The following is an 18,306-nucleotide window of genomic DNA, read 5'->3' as shown; positions in this document are numbered from 1 at the left end:
AACTACTTCTGCCACATAGGTTCTATTTCTCTTTCAACCATCTTAACTCTTTTCAATGTTCTTTGTGTTTCTTCTTTTTCTTTTAATCTTTTATTAGTTAGTCAGCTTGCAAAATCTTGTTCTTGTTGCCTCATTTTTTTGTCCAATTTTTGATTTATACATGACCTCATTTGCTAGAGGACGATTGGTGTGGGTAGAGTTCATGATGGGTTGTATTTGCTGCAACACAGCCCCTTAAATACTTGTACCTTTCCAATCAACTCCAAGGTTTCCGAATCATCCTTTCAATCCATTTTCAATTCTATTTTCCAATCTATTTTCAATCATTCTTAATTTCATGTAATCAATAATGCTACTATATCCTCCTCTTCTATATGGCATCTTTGGCTAGGTCTTCCCTTTGATGCTAAACTTTCTTTTTTAAAGAATGTATTTCCTGATAAAGTTTGTACTTTTACTAAAGATTGTGAGATTTTTCCCCTTGCAAAACATAAAAGACTTCCCTTTCTTTTTATAATCATATTTCTAAATCCTCTTTTGATATGGTTCATTGTGATATCTGGGGTTCTTATATGGTTCCCATTGTTGATGGTCATAAGTACTTTCTTACACTTGTTGATGATTGTACTAGATCAACTTGAGTTTACCTCATAAAATCCAAGTCTGATACTAAAATCCTTTTACAGTCATATTATACCATGATCAAGACTTAATTTAACAAGTCTATTAAAGTCTTTAGGACTGACAATGGTGTTGAATTCCAAATTACTGATTTCTTTAAGACTCATTGTATCATACACCAACATAGTTGTGTTGCCACTCCACAACAAAATTCTGTTATGGAGAGGAAACATCAACATATTTTGTGTGTTGCAAGAGCCTTGAGAATTCAATAAAATGTTCCAATTGTTTATTGGGGTGACTACATTCTCACAGCAGTCCACCTCATCAATATACTTTCGTCCCCTCTTCTTCATAACAAAACACCTTTTGAATTGCTTTATGACAAACCACTTGATTACTCTTCCCTTAGAGTTTTGGTTGCTTATGTTTTGCCTCCACTCCAACTCATAATAAACATAAATTTGATCCTAGAGTTTTTGGGTTTTTGTTCTAAAACTCTATGTTCAAGCCAATTTTGTGTTTTTAAAGTATAATGGACTATTCTCAATGCATTAGAGCATGCATCATGTGTTCATACTATTCATGCATCATTTAGATTGTTTTTTTCTATATTTTGTGCTCTAACCATGTCTGATTCGGTCTGTCCTTGGGCTTTTTTTTTTTTTTTTTTTTTTTGTCTAACCTTTCCAACCCTTAGCATCATGGTTAGGAAGACTAGAGCCCATAGGACATCCACCTCCACCTCTACTCCAACTTTTGATAGTAAAGGTTGTGAAGTGAGAAAAACTAGGAGACTTATGAGGAGCTAAACATCCTTAGATTAGTGTGGGCTAAGAGAAAAGTTGTTTTAGATGAGCTTAACTTGGAAATTAGGAGGAATTTTGAGCGTAGGGGTTGGTTACCTTTAATGGATATAGATCATCCTCCTTCGTCTACCTTGGTTAAAGAGTTCTACTCGAACCTCTCTGTCCACTCCAATGATTCCAATACTCAGTTTGTGAAGAGTTGGATACGTGGTGAAGAGTATGTCATTACTCCTTTGATAGTGGCCTCTGCTCTTGGGGTGCCTAAGGTACAACATCCTGTGTATCCTTATGATGAGAGCCCTCCACTTGATGACATTATGTCATATCTCACTAGTACTTCCATTCAATAGGTTACTAATCCTCGGATTACCTCTCATGAGTTGACCGAGATTCATTATCTGTTTTTCTGGATTTCTTTCCATTCTATCTGGCCCATCTCTCATTTGCACACCATTCCTATTGAGAGATGTACATTTTTGTATGCCCTTCTGACAGATGCTCCTATGAGTTTTTCTCATCTTTTCATTCGATCATTGGTTGAGATTCATAGGAGTAGTTCTACTACACATGGTTGCTTTTCCTTGTTTTTATTCATCGAATTTTTTACATTTAGGTGTAAATAAGTTTCCTACTTCTTAGCTTGTACACATTATAGCTCTCACAGGTGCCACCTTCCTCAGGTAGAGAGCTGCTCAAATGAGAGCTAGCTCTAAACGCCCTAGAGTTGAGTCTTCTTCAGGTGTTGCACCTCCTCCTCGTCCTTCTTCAAGTGATCCCACTGCCGAGGAGTTTGTTGATCTGACTGCTGCTGCTACTCTTCCACCTTTTACTTCGAATGATTCTAGCATTCGTCGTATGTTAGACACTGTCATCCTTAGGCAGAGAGCTACTCAGATGAGAGCTAGCTCTAAACGCCTTAAAGTTGAGTCTTCTTCGGGTGTTGCACCTCCTCTTCGTCCTTCTTCAAGTGATCCCACTGCCGAGGAGTATGTTAATCTGACTGCTGCTTCTGCTGCTCTTCCTACCTTCTACTTCGGATGATTCTAGCATTCGTCGTATGTTAGATACTGTCATGACCGTTCAGGCAGCTCATGGTCAGTTTTTGGTAGACGTGCTCACAGGGCTTCAAGCTTTGCGTGTAGATTTGGTGAACTTTAGACGGTCACCTCTGCCACCTCCTTTTGATGATGAGTCTTGATTGCCATTTGGCAATTCGTCACAAAAAGTGTTCATATGGATGGAGAAAGGGGAGGTTTTTTTTTTTTTTTTTTTTTTTAGAGCTTTGGAGCTTTAGACTGTATCTAGGTGCTTCATCTTGTACTTATTTTTTGACTCATGATGTATTTATTTTGATGTCTTAATTTTTTATGAGTTGTATATGTTAAGGGGAGACATTATGTTTTTATTTTTGTTCTTGTTTCACATTGTGCTACATTGGCTATTGATTTATATTTATGAGGTTATTCATGATATATGTCTTTTATTTTATGTTATGTGAAATCAAGAATTTATTTTGTTTTACTTGTATTTTCCACACATGCGTTTATGTGCTTGTTGAGTGTTTTAGGAATATACAAGTTGATTCAGTTGTGCACTGTCTACACTTTTAACTAATAGATGTAGTTAGGTTGAATTGTTTTTGGTTGGGTAATTTTATTGTAATGGACTGCTTTTGTAACTTTGAGCATTTTGTTTTATTATGTGTTTTGTCACGGATTGCCAAAAGAGGAGTTTGTTAGGTTCTAAGGATTTAGGATCTAAATGTATTAGAACTTCAATGTGTAATTTGGCAAACCATGATCAAAACTTAGAGTCTAGAATTATGCTGCTCAAAGTATGTTTATTGTAAAGTTAGAATCGAGTAACTGCAAAAAACTACTATTCACTTTTGCAAGGCTCAATCGATCGAAAATTAGATTCGATCGATCGAAAGCTCGTGTAGGGTTTTATGTTTTGCCTTAAGTATAAAAGGAAAAATCCTAACCACGTTTTATTATTGTTGTTTATGCTATGTGTATGAATCTCTTATGAGATCTAGAGGTGTTTGCCTTTATACATACTTAGGGTTATCAAGATCAAGATTGATGTTGAAAGCTTGATGATCGCTTCAGTTGCTGCATAAAGAGTTTAAAGAAAAACACAATGAGAGTACTTGTGGTTGCTGTGAATCCAAGAAAGAAATAGTCCGTGGACTCGAAACTGTCACGTGGTTGTGGTAGTAACTTTTCTACTCAAGGTAACAATAGAATGTTATGGTCTAAGTTACTATTGTAAAACTTTAATTCTTTCATAGTGGATATGTTTTACCTTGATGATTAGCTAGGTTAAATCCTCCCCAATTTTTTACCGGTTTGGTTTTTCTGTATTATCATATTGTTGTGTAATTTATTTTCCGCACTGTTTCAATGATATAATTTATTTGTGTTAATCTAGATCTGAATAATTTACTTAAGTTAATCACTTGGCAAAATAACTAGATTAATATATTTATATTTAAGGGGTCTGAAAACATACAAAAATGACAACATACAGCTCCCTTCATCAAGAATGCCAATTTTTGATAGTCAAATGGTTATATGTATATATATATATATATATATATATTAGTTAAAGGCCTTTTTTTATTAGTCTGGCTTGTTCATATAAATAAATTCTTTGTGCTGGGTTAGTTCTTGCTGAGCTAAGAGCTCAGCTCAGACTCAAATTTGGGCTCTAATTTCTGATAGAACTCAACTCAGCCTGAACCCAAAGTAAACTCAGCCTAGCAAACTTTGGGCTCAATGAACGATATCAGTTATCTCAGCCCAATTGACAGTCCAAAGTACAACCAGCTGGTATAGGCTACCAAAAACACAAGCTGGTATAGCAGCGAAGGACTTGCAATCAACCAAACCTATTTATGATTGTTAGTAAATGTTCAAAAGGACACACTCCATAGTCCAAACTTGCATAATAACCACATAATCGATTTATGAGATTTTCAAAATATCTTATAGGCATAAAGTGAAATAATCTAGTCAAAGGCCGGAGCACGCACTATTTTTTTAATATAAAAAATAAAAAGCCTTGCATAATAACATGTTCCGGACCTCTGGGTATTGACAATGACTTTAGTCCAATTACTAGCACAGTGACATGTTTGAGTTCATGTCATCAACTATGTCATTATCACAATTACTCAACTTGAATTTTTTTTTTTTAATTTTTATAATTAACTTAACTCAACTTGTATTTTAAATCTTGCATAATGGTCTCCAACAAAGTTGTAAGTTAAATCTCATGTAATTTTAAGTAATACTATAATACTTAATAAGTTTTTATTAAACAAATGTTTTGATAATTCTACGATTGGATTATATGTTCTCTATTTTTTTTGACATGCATGTCATTTTTCGTATTAGTCAAATGTCATTTTATTATTCGTGAAACTACACTATTAGTCCTTTAAGTTTATCTTATGAGCGCAATTACTCTCTCAAGTCCAAATATACGCTATTAGTCCCTCAAGTTTTTAAGATGAGCAATATTAGCCATTCTGTTAAATAATATTAATGGTATTGCTTACATGGATAACTTAATAGTGACAAGACATTTTTTTTTTTATGTTGTAGCATTTTTTAATAAATAAATTTACATAAATTAAATTTTATGAAAATTATTATACTAGTAAGAAGCAAACTGACCCAATTCCAAAATCAAATCTTAATCCTACTTGGTTCCAAATCAAAACCCAATTGGACAATCCAATTTGATTATAAAATGTGTGAGAGAGAGAGAGAGAGAGAGAGAGAGAGAGAGGGGCGAGAGTGAAAAAGTAGGACCAGATTTACGTATTGATAATCAACTACTTCGATACAGAACATGAGATATTTGAAAGGTACCCTTTAAAGTACTTTCAAATAACTTGATTTCGTAGACCTGCTTACTGACACTGCTGCTAGAAAGGGTATTGAAGTGAGAGAGTATGAGGAAACAAGCTAGTTGAAACAAAACATGCCAACGGGTGCAAACAGAAAATTATTAATTATTCTTTCAGATCCAGCCAAACCAGCTCAATGAAATATAAATACTGCTTAAGAGATGACAAATAATTGAGCTATTTGCAAAGTCGAAGCGCTTGAAATAGCTGATAATTAGGCATTCTACTTTGTTCTCTACAAATACGCTGCTTGAAAATCATGACAGTTAAAGAAATGATAACAACCTGATAAATTAATTAAACTTGGACAGGTACATTTCACAATTTGTGTGCCTTCATTGGAGAATTTGACTACCATAATCGGTATTGAACTTTTCGTAACGGTGAGCATGCAAATGAGCAGATGGTCGAGTGTTCTTTAAAGCTATCTCTACATCTTCATGTCTGATTGGCCCGACCTTTGGTAAATCTGCAATTCAAAAATTGATCATTCAGCGCAAGATTATGTTCAAAAAATATTTATAGGCACCAAAGTTGCAGGAAGAACAAAAACAACTATAAAAATGTCCATTTTTATAAAAGGCGAACTACATTTTAAATCTTATAGTTTTAAGGGCANCATCGACAAGTTAGCAAATAATGTCACTAGTGCAACACTAGTCAATCCAAGGGGCCAGAAATTGGCTTTTAATTAATGTTTGAATCTTGCTCTTTCTAGTCACTGAAATAAACCTGGTTTTAACTACAGGACGAGAATCAAGATGGGCGTGATGGATCTTATTTAAAGTGCTTCATGAAAGAACATCGTGGCTCTTCAATCAAAGACACAAGAGAACATATAATATCTATGATTTTAGACGAATGGAAGTGCCTCAACAAGGAATGCCTCTATTCATATCCATTCCCTGCATCTTTTAAGAATGTTTCTCTCAATGCTGCAAGGATGGTTCCTTTGATGTACAATTATGATGACAATCATCGCCTTCCAAGTTTAGAGGAGCATATGAAGTCGCTGCTAATTGGTGGTGTTGTTACACAACAAAATGAACTAACTATTGTATCACAGATCAAGGCTGAAGGATAAGGAAGCCAGATCAAAATCAGAAGTGAGCAAAGATATAGAGAATGAAGAAAGACCAGGCTAAACAACATGTAGTATTGTTTCTATTACTAGTGTTGGTTAAACTGTATGTAGTTTAGTCTAGTCTAGAAATGGGCATGTGCTGTGCACGTGTGTGATTAGTTGTAATCTTCTTGTTTGTTAGAAATCTATTATAGTTGTTAAGTTAGCTAGTTAGCTTCTTTGTTGTATATAAACTACAGCATCAGTGTATCATTATTGAAGTTAATGAGAATTTACTCTTAACAAATCTCATATGGTATCAAAGCCTAAATTGCTCTAATTTCTCCCAAATTTCTAGGTTTTTCTTGAAAGCTTTGAAGCTCCTTCAATGGCTTCGACACCTACTTCTTCCTCTTCTTCCTTTGAGAAAGATCCAGCATTGATAGAGGACATCTCAAATCCTCTGTTTCTTCATCACGCTAAAAGTCTTGGAGCTATGCTTGTATCTGAGGCCTTGATTAGTAAGAATTACCATGCTTAGGCTCGATCAATGAAGAAGACTTTGATTGCCAAGAATAAGTTTGGTTTTGTCAATGGCACCATTACTCTTTCTTCTCCATTGGTGAAAACTCTAGCAGCAATTGATGCTTGGATTCATTGTGACAACATGGTGGGTTCTTGGTTGATGAAGGTAGTTTCACCTCAAATTAAAATCAGCATTGCTTATAGAGACACAACATTGGAAATGATCTCAGAGATACACATTCTCAAGGCAATGGACCTTTTTCAACTACAAAAGGAAATTGCATCAATCAATCAAGGTTCGATTACCACCTATTTTACTCAATTGAAAGTCTATTGGGATCTACTTTAGAATTTTAGGCCTACTCCAACTTGTTCTTGTGGAAAATGTACTTGCAATATTTCTCAAAAGATTGAAAATATTCATTTTCAAGATTCAATGATGCAATTCTTAATGGGTCATAATGATTCGTATTCTCAAATCAAAGGATAGATTTTGCTAATGGATCCACTACCATCCATTAACAAAGTCTACTCCTTGTTGATTCAAGAAGAAAGGCAGAGAAATGTGGGAAATAACACTAATGTTCTCATTGAGTCTACTGCTCTAGTTTTGAAAGGTTCCAATTCCACTGGTCCTAATCCCAATTCTAATTTTTCTGGTTTCAATTACTTTGGAAGTTTTCATTTTTCTAGAGGAAAGAATTCAAGAGGCAAAAATGGGCCTTTTTGCACTGATTGTCAAGTACTTGGTCATATCATGGATAAGTGTTTCAAGTTGCATGGTTTTCCACTTGGGTTCAAGCCTAAAGGCAAGACTTCCATGGCGAATCAAGTGGGCATTCAAGGTGATTCTGCTAAGAAGGTTCAATCATCGATCCAATACTGCTGCTTCATTTTCCTTTTACTCAAGAGCAATGTCAGCAATTCTTGACTATGCTACGAAATCAAATGCTAGTTGTTACTCAATTTAATATGGGAAATAAAGAAGTTCATATGGCTAGCAATGTGATCAAGTCTCATTCAAATCTTTAATCAACTACTTCTGCCACATAGGTTCTATTTCTCTTTCAACCATCTTAACTCTTTTCAATGTTCTTTGTGTTTCTTCTTTTTCTTTTAATCTTTTATTAGTTAGTCAGCTTGCAAAATCTTGTTCTTGTTGCCTCATTTTTTTGTCCAATTTTTGATTTATACATGACCTCATTTGCTAGAGGACGATTGGTGTGGGTAGAGTTCATGATGGGTTGTATTTGCTGCAACACAGCCCCTTAAATACTTGTACCTTTCCAATCAACTCCAAGGTTTCCGAATCATCCTTTCAATCCATTTTCAATTCTATTTTCCAATCTATTTTCAATCATTCTTAATTTCATGTAATCAATAATGCTACTATATCCTCCTCTTCTATATGGCATCTTTGGCTAGGTCTTCCCTTTGATGCTAAACTTTCTTTTTTAAAGAATGTATTTCCTGATAAAGTTTGTACTTTTACTAAAGATTGTGAGATTTTTCCCCTTGCAAAACATAAAAGACTTGTTTTAAATTGAATCTCAAAGCGTGAAATGTTCCATTTACAATTTTAGAGTTCCATTTCCATCTATTTTTTCCTTAATGTCATGTGCCTAAAGTGACCATGTTTTACAAAGCCTCATAACACAATAAAATTTGACCCTCATAACTTGAAACAACATAGTTGTGATGCCTGATAAAAATAAATAAATAGCCAAACTACCGAACTCAACTCCCAAACTCTCACCATCTGCCACCCAAAATCCCAAAATAGCCGGAAGACCTTCAACCCACCACAACTGGTCGGTCCATATCTGAAAGACTAAAACTCATTTTGCCTCCATCCAAAAGCCATCTCCATCTTCAAAAATCATCCAAACCGGCCACACGCCATCATGAACTCCAGCAAGACGACACCAACCTAGTCCCAATCATGACCTAAAGCCTTCCAACCACACAACCTCACAACCATAAACACCACCACCTCCAGAAGCAACACCAACTCAAGATGGTCATAGCCATACACATGATTGCCAATTCTTCAAATCATTATTATATTTGTTAACAACCAAATCAACCTGTTAATACCTGGTATCTACATGGAACAGAAGTGCCTGCTAACGAAGATGGCCCACAAAAACAGCAGTTACAGCACATAACAACCATCGTTCCTCACTATCGCACAAATAAGCCTAGCACCTACACATAACTCAATGTGTCGATCAGTATAGAAAGCATCCAATTCAGACCCATTCTCGACCAAAATCTCCATTAATACACACTATAATTCAGCAACTAAGTTTCCATTCCACAAGATCATACTCACACCCCGTCAACTTTTCTAATTTCTTCGAACTCATGTTAATAATGCTCCAGATTTCAATTTCTCTCCACTGTTTAGCAAAAAATAAATGGACTAAACATCAATAACAGCCTAACACTAAATGATGCAAAAATACACACCACCCAACTGCTCCAGCCACCAGAACTTAGCAGGCCTTGGGTGCCCGTGGAAAATTAAAACAGAAGGCCAAGTGACTGCCCCACCATGCCCCATGTTATGATTAACCACCACCTGCAGCCACCACAGTGCACTCTACAACCACAGAAACTCTTTACTTTGACCCACCTTCTACCTCACCCACCTTAATGCAAACCTTTCCCAAATCCCAACCCCACCCTTTTTGTTACACCCTTGATCTTCGGAATAGTTGGCTGCTTGCACTAGCACCTTGCATACATGCCAGCCACACAAACCATGGGCATGAAGGAGGCATGCCATAGGTTGGAGGGGTGGAGCTAGGAATCTTTATTTGAGGGGGGCTGACTTATGATATTGTTACAACAATCAAGAGATTCAAAACAAACACACGCACACAATTGATGCATGTATATAAAGAATATAAATTTTAATTTTCTAATATTATAGCAAATCATAACTTACTCTAATAATTTGTAAGATAATTTATCATCTTCATAAACCTTAATGAGTATACACAAGTTTCCTCATTTGCTATAGATATGTGACAAAAAATCACACTAAACATATTGTAACATTAAATCTCCCGTGTTTAGCTATTTCTTTAAGAAATCCTAATGAATTTAACATTTTGAGCCCCAATCAAGTATTTAAAAATAACTGGCAACTTAAAACAAAAGTCTTAGTTCCAAAATAAAATAAAAATATATATTTACACTATTCTATATATTATACACCTATATGTCCAACTTATATTCATAAGTCAAAGAAAATTCTAATGGCCCCAATAAAGTCCTATAGCCACGAATGATTTAAAGTTAAAATGAGCAAAGAGGAAATTGTTTATATTAAAAACTCTTTTTCTAAGCAAAACTCACCAAGCCACCAGACAAGATAAGAAAAGATAAAAACACTATTATAGCATTACTTCTTTTTTTCTCCTTGTCAGAAACAAGGAAATTTTGTTTTGTTACACAACTGTTTTTAGAACCACTGGCTAGCCAGTCCCTCAACACCCCCCCCCCCCCCCCCCCAAAAAAAAAAAAAGGGTGGTGGGTGGCTCTTTCTAATGGATCTCGATGTTTGTAGTTTCCCAAGTACACTTCTTGTGTACATGGGGAGGATTTCCCTTTTTCTTTTCTATTTAGAACATGGATGGAAGGGGATTTTTGTAACAATCCAGGTTCAATTGAAACCCTCCTAAAGTATAGGTTTAAAAGGAATGACAGGTACTAGCAATTTGAGTTTTAAAATCACAGAAGTAATGGTTTGAAACTTCTACACGTTTGGAATTGATAACTTAAAGAAATAATAGATTTAATCAATTATAACGACAAAATGGACAAGAAAGTGTTGAACAATTTTTGGTGTTGAATTAACAGTTATCATACACAAATAGGAGGGATGGTAAAATACTACTGCACAAATAGGAGGGAATAAAAGTAAATATGTAAAAGAAAGTTTAACAAAACAATATCATAAGAAATTTATGCAACTCATCCTCAACTCCTTATATCAGGCATTTTTGTAAATTTATAAACTGCATAAAGTATTGGAGGCATATACCATCCTCAGGCACCACTTCCTGTCTCTCTTCAAGGAGCGCCATTACACGTCTAAGAGGTTGCATGGCAGCCTCTTTGCACAGTAACCGAATATCTGAACCTGAAAAACCTTCTGTCCTTTCAACCAAGAGATCATAAGGAAGCTTCTCCTCATCAGGCTGTGATGGCAGAGCTCCTCAAGCATGGATCTTCTTGCTTCTGGCTCTGGAAGAGGCACTAGTATCTTATTTATCATGGTCAAAGGAGACTCATTTGATTAATAAAAGATATCCTAGACTTTAGTTGCTAGCTCTGTTCATTTATCACCTATAATATAACCATTAGACTGGAAATATTAAATATATAGTTTGTTCTCATAGGAAACTACAACGATGATCTCCATCTCCACTCCATATTTGGTTGGAGATGTCATTTGGTCCAAGCACCATTGCCTAAACAAGAATTAGAATAAGAGTCAAGAAGAAATGGGTACTGTAGACCAAGTGCAGCACACTTTATACCATAATTGAGTTAAGCATAATCATAATCAACGCTGGAAGTAGGAGCCAATGATTAAAATAACTTGGTGTGGCGATGTAAAACCATATAGATTTTTTTTTTTTTTTTTAACTTGATAGCAACACTAAATCTCAAATTATATTAATCAGCAGTCAATTAATTCACATTTCATCTTAGATCCAGAATCCAATGTTTTTAAGTTGGAAAACAGCTTAAGTATTTTGTAATGCAACTCTCTGCTAATAGTTGCCACATATATTTAGAGTGACCACCATTCCTATGATAATATGCACCAATCAAGGCTCTTCTATAATAAAATTAGCTCACTGCAATAACCAAAATTACCTAGATAGCCATTAGTAAACCATAACCTTTTAGCCTAATCCTTTTTATCATTGCATAAAACTGGACAGACTTATCAAAAGGATACTCGCTTCTCAAGACGCCGGAGCATGGCTGCATCAAGTTCCCAGGGGATTTGTTGCCGCCAAAACAAAAACCAGTTCATCTGTCCGTGTTAAACCATCCATCTGAAATCTAATCAAAATGATCAATTTTGAGAAAGTAAAGCTAAAATCATTTAAGATTGCATCTCCGTACTCTAGTGTACTATTGTAGATTATAACTGAGTCAACAATATGATTTATTTGATGCGTGGAATTTCATAAATGGAAGCTGACAATGCCAATCATGAAGAGAGATGAACACAGTGACATGGATGTTGATACAAGACAGAACTACCTCCAAACAAATAAGACCAAAGTGGGGCTGCTGCTGCTTGTATCAGACATGCATACTAGTACTTTGACACTACAATAATGCTAGTATTCAATTGTAATAATTGAGTAACTTGGATAAAGTTGGCTAAAAGAAAATCATTTTTTCATAAAATAATGCTCTTTAACAGAAATGCAATGAACAAATGAAGAGGATGCTGTTGGCCACCACGAGAAGATAAATCATCCAACATCCTTCTGAAAGTTGTATAAAGTGTCTTACTCTTTAATGTTTAATAGTCAAAAATATATGTATGAATGAATAAATGTATGAATGTACATGTCTACACTCCACAGTTACATATTAGGCTGTGTACCTCTAAGAAACAAACATCACCTGTATGAGTAGCTCAGTTTTCAAACGCCTACTTGCTTCATGCTCACTACGTCCTTCACCACCACGCTGACTAATGATAGCATCAATCTCATCAAGAAATATAGTTGATGGTGCATGGTGCCTAGCAAGCTCAAATAACACCTTAACTAACTTCTCTGAGTCACCTGCAATGTCATATAAGCAAATCTCCATTCAACCGCTACATGAATTAAGTTTTTATAAGGAAAAGTGCACATCAAATACTATAAGTTTGTCCTTTTTTCCCCTTTTTTTATAAGCCTTTTTTTTCCCTTCTCCTAAAATCAGTAAAGGAGTAAGAAAAAAAAAATTAAGAATGGGAGAAATCAACAATGGAGGGCACCACATCTTTATGATGAGGTTGCACCACTTTAATACACAATAAGTGGGGCAATTTTAGACTACAAGCATTTTTTAATTGAGGACACCTTACTTGAAAGTTGATATAAAGAGAGAAAAAAGAGAGAATTTTTGCAACATAACATGATTAGTATGAATTAATAAGCTTAATAATTTTATTTGGATTTTACCAGTGCAAGTAATATATACAATTATAAATAATATTTTACTAGTGCAAATGCACCATAGTAGCAGTTCTCCAGCCCTCTAGAGAAATATATTTTTAATTCTCAGTTGGATCAGGACCCTATTCAGTTCATGTATGACCTTGCACTGCCCCCCACTCCACCTTGACAACTGATCCTGCCTTAATATGCCATCTTCCCTACCCTACATCAGTATCCATCAACTATACATGCCACCATGACAATTGATCAGGACCCTATTCAGTGCATGTGTGACATTGCTACCTTCTCCAGGAAACAACAACAAAGCCATATTCCCAAAACTTTGGAATATGCTATAAATCATCAACAGAATAATCAGAATCGGCCACATGTATTCTTTTCTGCTATTCTATCCTAATCCTCTCAAATAGCTTCCTCTATAACATTCTGACTTTTGAACAAAATGCTACATTTGAAAACCATATAAAATGCTATATTTGAACACTATATCATTCATTGATCACTTGATTGCCATATTGTCAATTAATAATTGTTTTCAAATTTACTACATTAAAATTGTGCTTTACTTCAATTAGGAGTGCACTTGCACTTTACATCTAGAATCCAAAAGGCCTCGGTGTTGATTCATGCTTTCACCATCAGTACTTCATTCAGTTTGAGAGTAGCATAACTAAACAAAATTGATGCAGAAGCAGCAAAATTTATAGCAAAAAGTAATTCATAGGGTATTGCTCACAGCACCTATACCAGTACCATTCATGTCACTGTAGCAATACTGCTCATGCTACTGTACTGCGGTAATGTAGAAGAGTTTCATTTAGGGGTTTTCATGCCCTCTTATTTGGGTTATCTTAGATGGCTCTTATATTCTTAAAGTTTAGTATTTAATTTTAATTAGGGCTTATATGATATAAAAGAGAGGTTAAGGGTGTAATCAGATTATTATTCAGAATTAATAAATGTTTTTGATTGGTCAGGTTTAAAAAAATTTTGGCAAAGAATAAAAAAAAAACAAATACATGTTTGATACTGACATACCACGCCATTTGCTGACAACAGAAGATGCTGAAATATTGAAAAATGTGGTCTTGCACTCTGTTGCAACAGCCTTCGCAAGCATTGTCTGCAAACAAGATATGATAATTTATTTAACTTCTAAAATATCAATCATTAAGATAGCAAGATCAAACAACATCAGAGATTCAAACCATTTCCTCACACATAGTTTACTTAGTATCTCACAGGACAAGATCACAAGAAGAATATAAAAATATTTGATTCAGCTTTCTGACAGGGTCTTCTGTTGCATGGAGGACTGCAATGAAAAGTCCAGACTGCTCGTCTGACATATGACCTTTAAAGTTTCCCATATGATGGTCCATTGGTCCCGAATAGCACTCTACCCAGCTATTTCTTTGAAATTGCTAATTATATATACATAAAATAATTTTTTTATCCCCATCTCCCACATTGCAATGGAAAGTTGGAAAATCAATTATTGAAGTACAAAGAAAACTATTAATTCACTGAAACATTATAATGGCAAAGAACTCTGAGTAACAGTGCTTTATAGGGTAGGGGAATTAATAGGAATATCATGAAAGCACATAAAGTAGAGAAAAACACAAAAATTAAAATAAAATAAATGGAATACAAAATTTACAAACCTTTCCTGTCCCTGGAGGGCCAAAAAGAAGAATGCCTTTCCATGGTGTTAGAAGACCAGTAAAGTACCTAGAAAAATTGGGAGAGATCAGCAGAACTTCAGCAATGTAATTAACTTGTTGAGATATTATGGTCCACAATGTGCTCATGAACAAGACCTACTTGGGATATTTTATTGGCATGACAACTGCCTCCTTAAGTAAACGTTTGGCATTCTCTAACCCCTTTATGCTCTCCCACTTAACATCTGGATTCCCACGGATTATATCTCTGCACAGATGTAAAGCAACAAAACAAGTTAATATAAATAACATTTCTTAACTTAAACTGCAAAATCCTTGGCCACCTAGATGGTACAAATGCAATAATAGTAACAGTTATCCCCTTAGAGACTTTCATATTAGCAATTACCTACTTAAACTTTCAGCCAAATTACGCATTTCTGTAGATTCAAAAGCAGGAAGCAGAGACTTCTGGCTGAAAAGGTGAACATAAAAAAGTCAGCAGGTTCTCCAAGAATTCATAATTCCATGTTATTAAATGGTCAGAAACAGAAACTCCAGTTGATGTAACTAAAAATATAAAATGAATTTTTAGTGTATTATTATTATTTTTTTGGAGTAATGTGACAATCACCCTATGTTGCAGTCTCCTCTTCTTTTTTCTCTTTTTTATCAGTACCCTATGTTGTAGTCTTAGTAGACTATCCATATGCAATTTACTGTGTGTTTCTTTCCCTTGGTTAGTATCTTCAAGGTAATAAATATCACTAAGGAAAATTAACAATGAAAGGGCACAATGAATTATTTTAGCACCATCACAGTAAGGAGGGCAGAGCTCTGGCAGTCTGGCACAGTGGCACAAGAGTTGGGGGAGGTTGAGATCAAGAAGTAGTTGGTTTGAAGGGCCAAAACTGCTTCCCCTTTTAATAACAAAGAGTACTTATCCATTTCAGACAGACAATTTTAACCAATAAATTATAACACACACATATTCATGAAGCTAAACATTGCGAGCTAGCCCTGAGAAAGGAGGAAACATCTGCTAGGTTGATAGGTGACACAAAAAATCTTAGTCAAATTCTTACGAAATGAGATCTCGACAATAATCCAAACCCAGACAAAAGAACAAGATAAAATATCCATAGTATGAAAGGATTTGCATAGCCATAGTCAGTTGGGAAGAGGATTTGCATAGCCATAGTTAGTTGGGAAGAAATCTAATTTAACTTAAACTCCTACTCATGTATGTAGATTACAAATTCACCTCAGCTAGGTAAGGGTTACTCCACAATGCCTATAAATGTCTCTAGCATAACTCAAAAACATGAGGCACACACTCAAGCACAACATAGTTCCTTCTTTCATTCTCAAAAACACACATCAACGATCTTTTTAGGATAAAATAAATAGATCATTCCACAACATTTATAGCCTTTCGTTAAAGCCAGCTACTTGAGTCCAACTATCAATAAAACATGATTAGCGTCAAGAATTACGCTGTCATATGGAATACATCAGCACCAAGATTCAAACCCAGATAGAGTAAACTCTGATTACTAGGTCATTTCAAACTTTCTTTAGAGTTTAGCAACTAACAGTGATAAAATTTTCACTCTTTACTAACTTATACCAATAGCATTATACCCTAGTAGAAACATAAAAACAAAATTCAGCCAACAAAATGTAATTAATCAAGGAATCTTACGGTCTCCACTCGGTTCCATTAGACAAAACTCCATTTGTGTGCACCGAGCTCCGATTCTGAAAACAAACAAAATTAAGCCAATCAAGTTCCTGAATAAACTATACTAAACTATACCATCACAAATTCACAATTGGATAACACCAAATGCAAGCAGCTACCTGGTTCTGGAACTGTTCATAGATGGCCAAGTCAGCAGTTTTCTTCACATGTGTGATCCCATCCGACGTCTCAGCCCCATTACTTGCAGGTTTATCCATTTCGCCATCTTGCGACTCCGGCAGCCTCTTTCTACCAAACTTGGCATCATAAAACATTTTAAAATCCTATAAATACACATAATAGTTCTTATAAATGCACATGTCTCAGTAAATTTCTATTCACTAGATTTATTATTATTATTATTATTATTATTATTATTATTATTAAATACACATAATAGTTCATATAAATGCACATGTCTCAGTAAATTTCTATTCACTAGATTTTTTATTATTTCTGAATCTGCTGTATCAAGATTTACAATTTTTGATGAGCATGATTAATCAAAATCTACTCCAACATTTGTTAACAAAACAAATATGAAATCTATTCTAAGACAAACAAAAGAGATTAATTTTTCTGTTTGGATGCTGAGAAATGACAGAAAGAAAATTTAAACAAACTTAAAAACCAGCTCAATTCGATTATTTTAATATCTTCAAAAAAAAAAAAAAAAAAAAGAGTCTAAGTCGAAATGGCCAATAATTGTAGTAAGCTCAGTTAAGTGAAGCTCCTAGTTCCAAAACAATGTCAAATCTAAGACTCAATATATCTCCAAAATTTTCTTTCGTTTTCCTCACAAATTTTCTCAACAAAACAAACACACAAACAGAGAGAGAGAGAGAGAGAGAAAGAGAGAAATTGGTACCAGAAAGGACCAGCGAGTTTGTGAAGGATCTTCGGCCATTATTGCTTAGATTGAATCTGCGAGAGGAGAAAGAGAATCTGCGAGAAAATAAAAACGAAGCAGAGAGAGCGTTGTGAAAACTAAAAATTAAAAAAATGCACTCACTCTCTCTCTCTCTCTCTCTCTCTCAGACTGTCTTGGAAATACAGCGCAATTTTGGGGGAATGGGCAGAATAACGTTAGAAATGATTTGTATATAGTTAGTTAGGCATAGCTTGAAACTATAAGGGAAACTAGACATCTCGAGTTTTAGAAAATCGAAATCTATTTACATAAATCTCGAGTTTCTAAAACTCGAGTTCCATGCAAAAAAAAATTTAGTTTTATCGCCCCTATAGTGGCGTTTTTAAGTCTTATAATGACGTTTTAAAACCCTATAGCGGCGTTTTCCTGCAAAATTTTTTCGTAGGTGTTCAATACCAGGTTCAAGGAGCCCTATAGTGGCGTTTTTATGCCCTATACTGACGTTTTAAAGTCCTATAGTAGCGTTTTTCTGCTAAATTTTTTTATAACTCCATTTTTAAGCCCTATAGTGACGTTTTTGAGGTCTATAGCGGCGTTTTCGAAACTCGAGTTTTTAAAACTCGATTTTCACTTGGATTTTTTTTACAAATCAGGCCTCAAAAACTTGATTTTTATCTTAGAACTCGAGTTTTAAACACTCGAGATGTTAGTTTTCAAAATTCTTTTACAACTTCACAACTAACTAAATTTTTTAATATTTATTGTTATTTAGAAAAAAAATTCGCGCAGCAGATAAAAGAATAAAGCACATGGCGTAGGAGAAAGCACGTGCCGAGCGCGTGACAGCTTAGATAAAAAAAGAAAAAAATTGCCTTGCG

The 18,306-nt window shown here is 34.9% G+C and overlaps 1 protein-coding gene across 1 annotated transcript; it reads right to left on the bottom strand.

Moving 5' to 3' along the window:
* Nucleotides 1–5,432: 5,432 nt before the first annotated feature.
* Nucleotides 5,433–17,617, bottom strand: LOC112034342 (uncharacterized). Its single transcript, XM_024067156.2, is given in 13 exon segments — nucleotides 5,433–5,818; nucleotides 10,992–11,159; nucleotides 11,162–11,213; nucleotides 11,919–11,964; nucleotides 11,966–12,018; nucleotides 12,602–12,765; nucleotides 14,185–14,269; nucleotides 14,814–14,880; nucleotides 14,974–15,081; nucleotides 15,223–15,288; nucleotides 16,519–16,574; nucleotides 16,677–16,841; nucleotides 17,426–17,617. Coding segments are annotated over 13 exon segments (1,203 nt in total). The 5' UTR covers nucleotides 17,465–17,617; the 3' UTR covers nucleotides 5,433–5,684.
* Between the last annotated feature and the right edge of the window lie 689 nt (nucleotides 17,618–18,306).

This window comes from Quercus suber, unplaced genomic scaffold (genome assembly GCF_002906115.3).
Source record: "Quercus suber isolate HL8 unplaced genomic scaffold, Cork oak 2.0 scaffold_264, whole genome shotgun sequence".
Classification (NCBI taxonomy): Eukaryota; Viridiplantae; Streptophyta; class Magnoliopsida; order Fagales; family Fagaceae; genus Quercus; species Quercus suber.
Note: the sequence above shows the minus strand (reverse complement) of the source record. Positions and strands in the feature narration are given on the sequence as shown.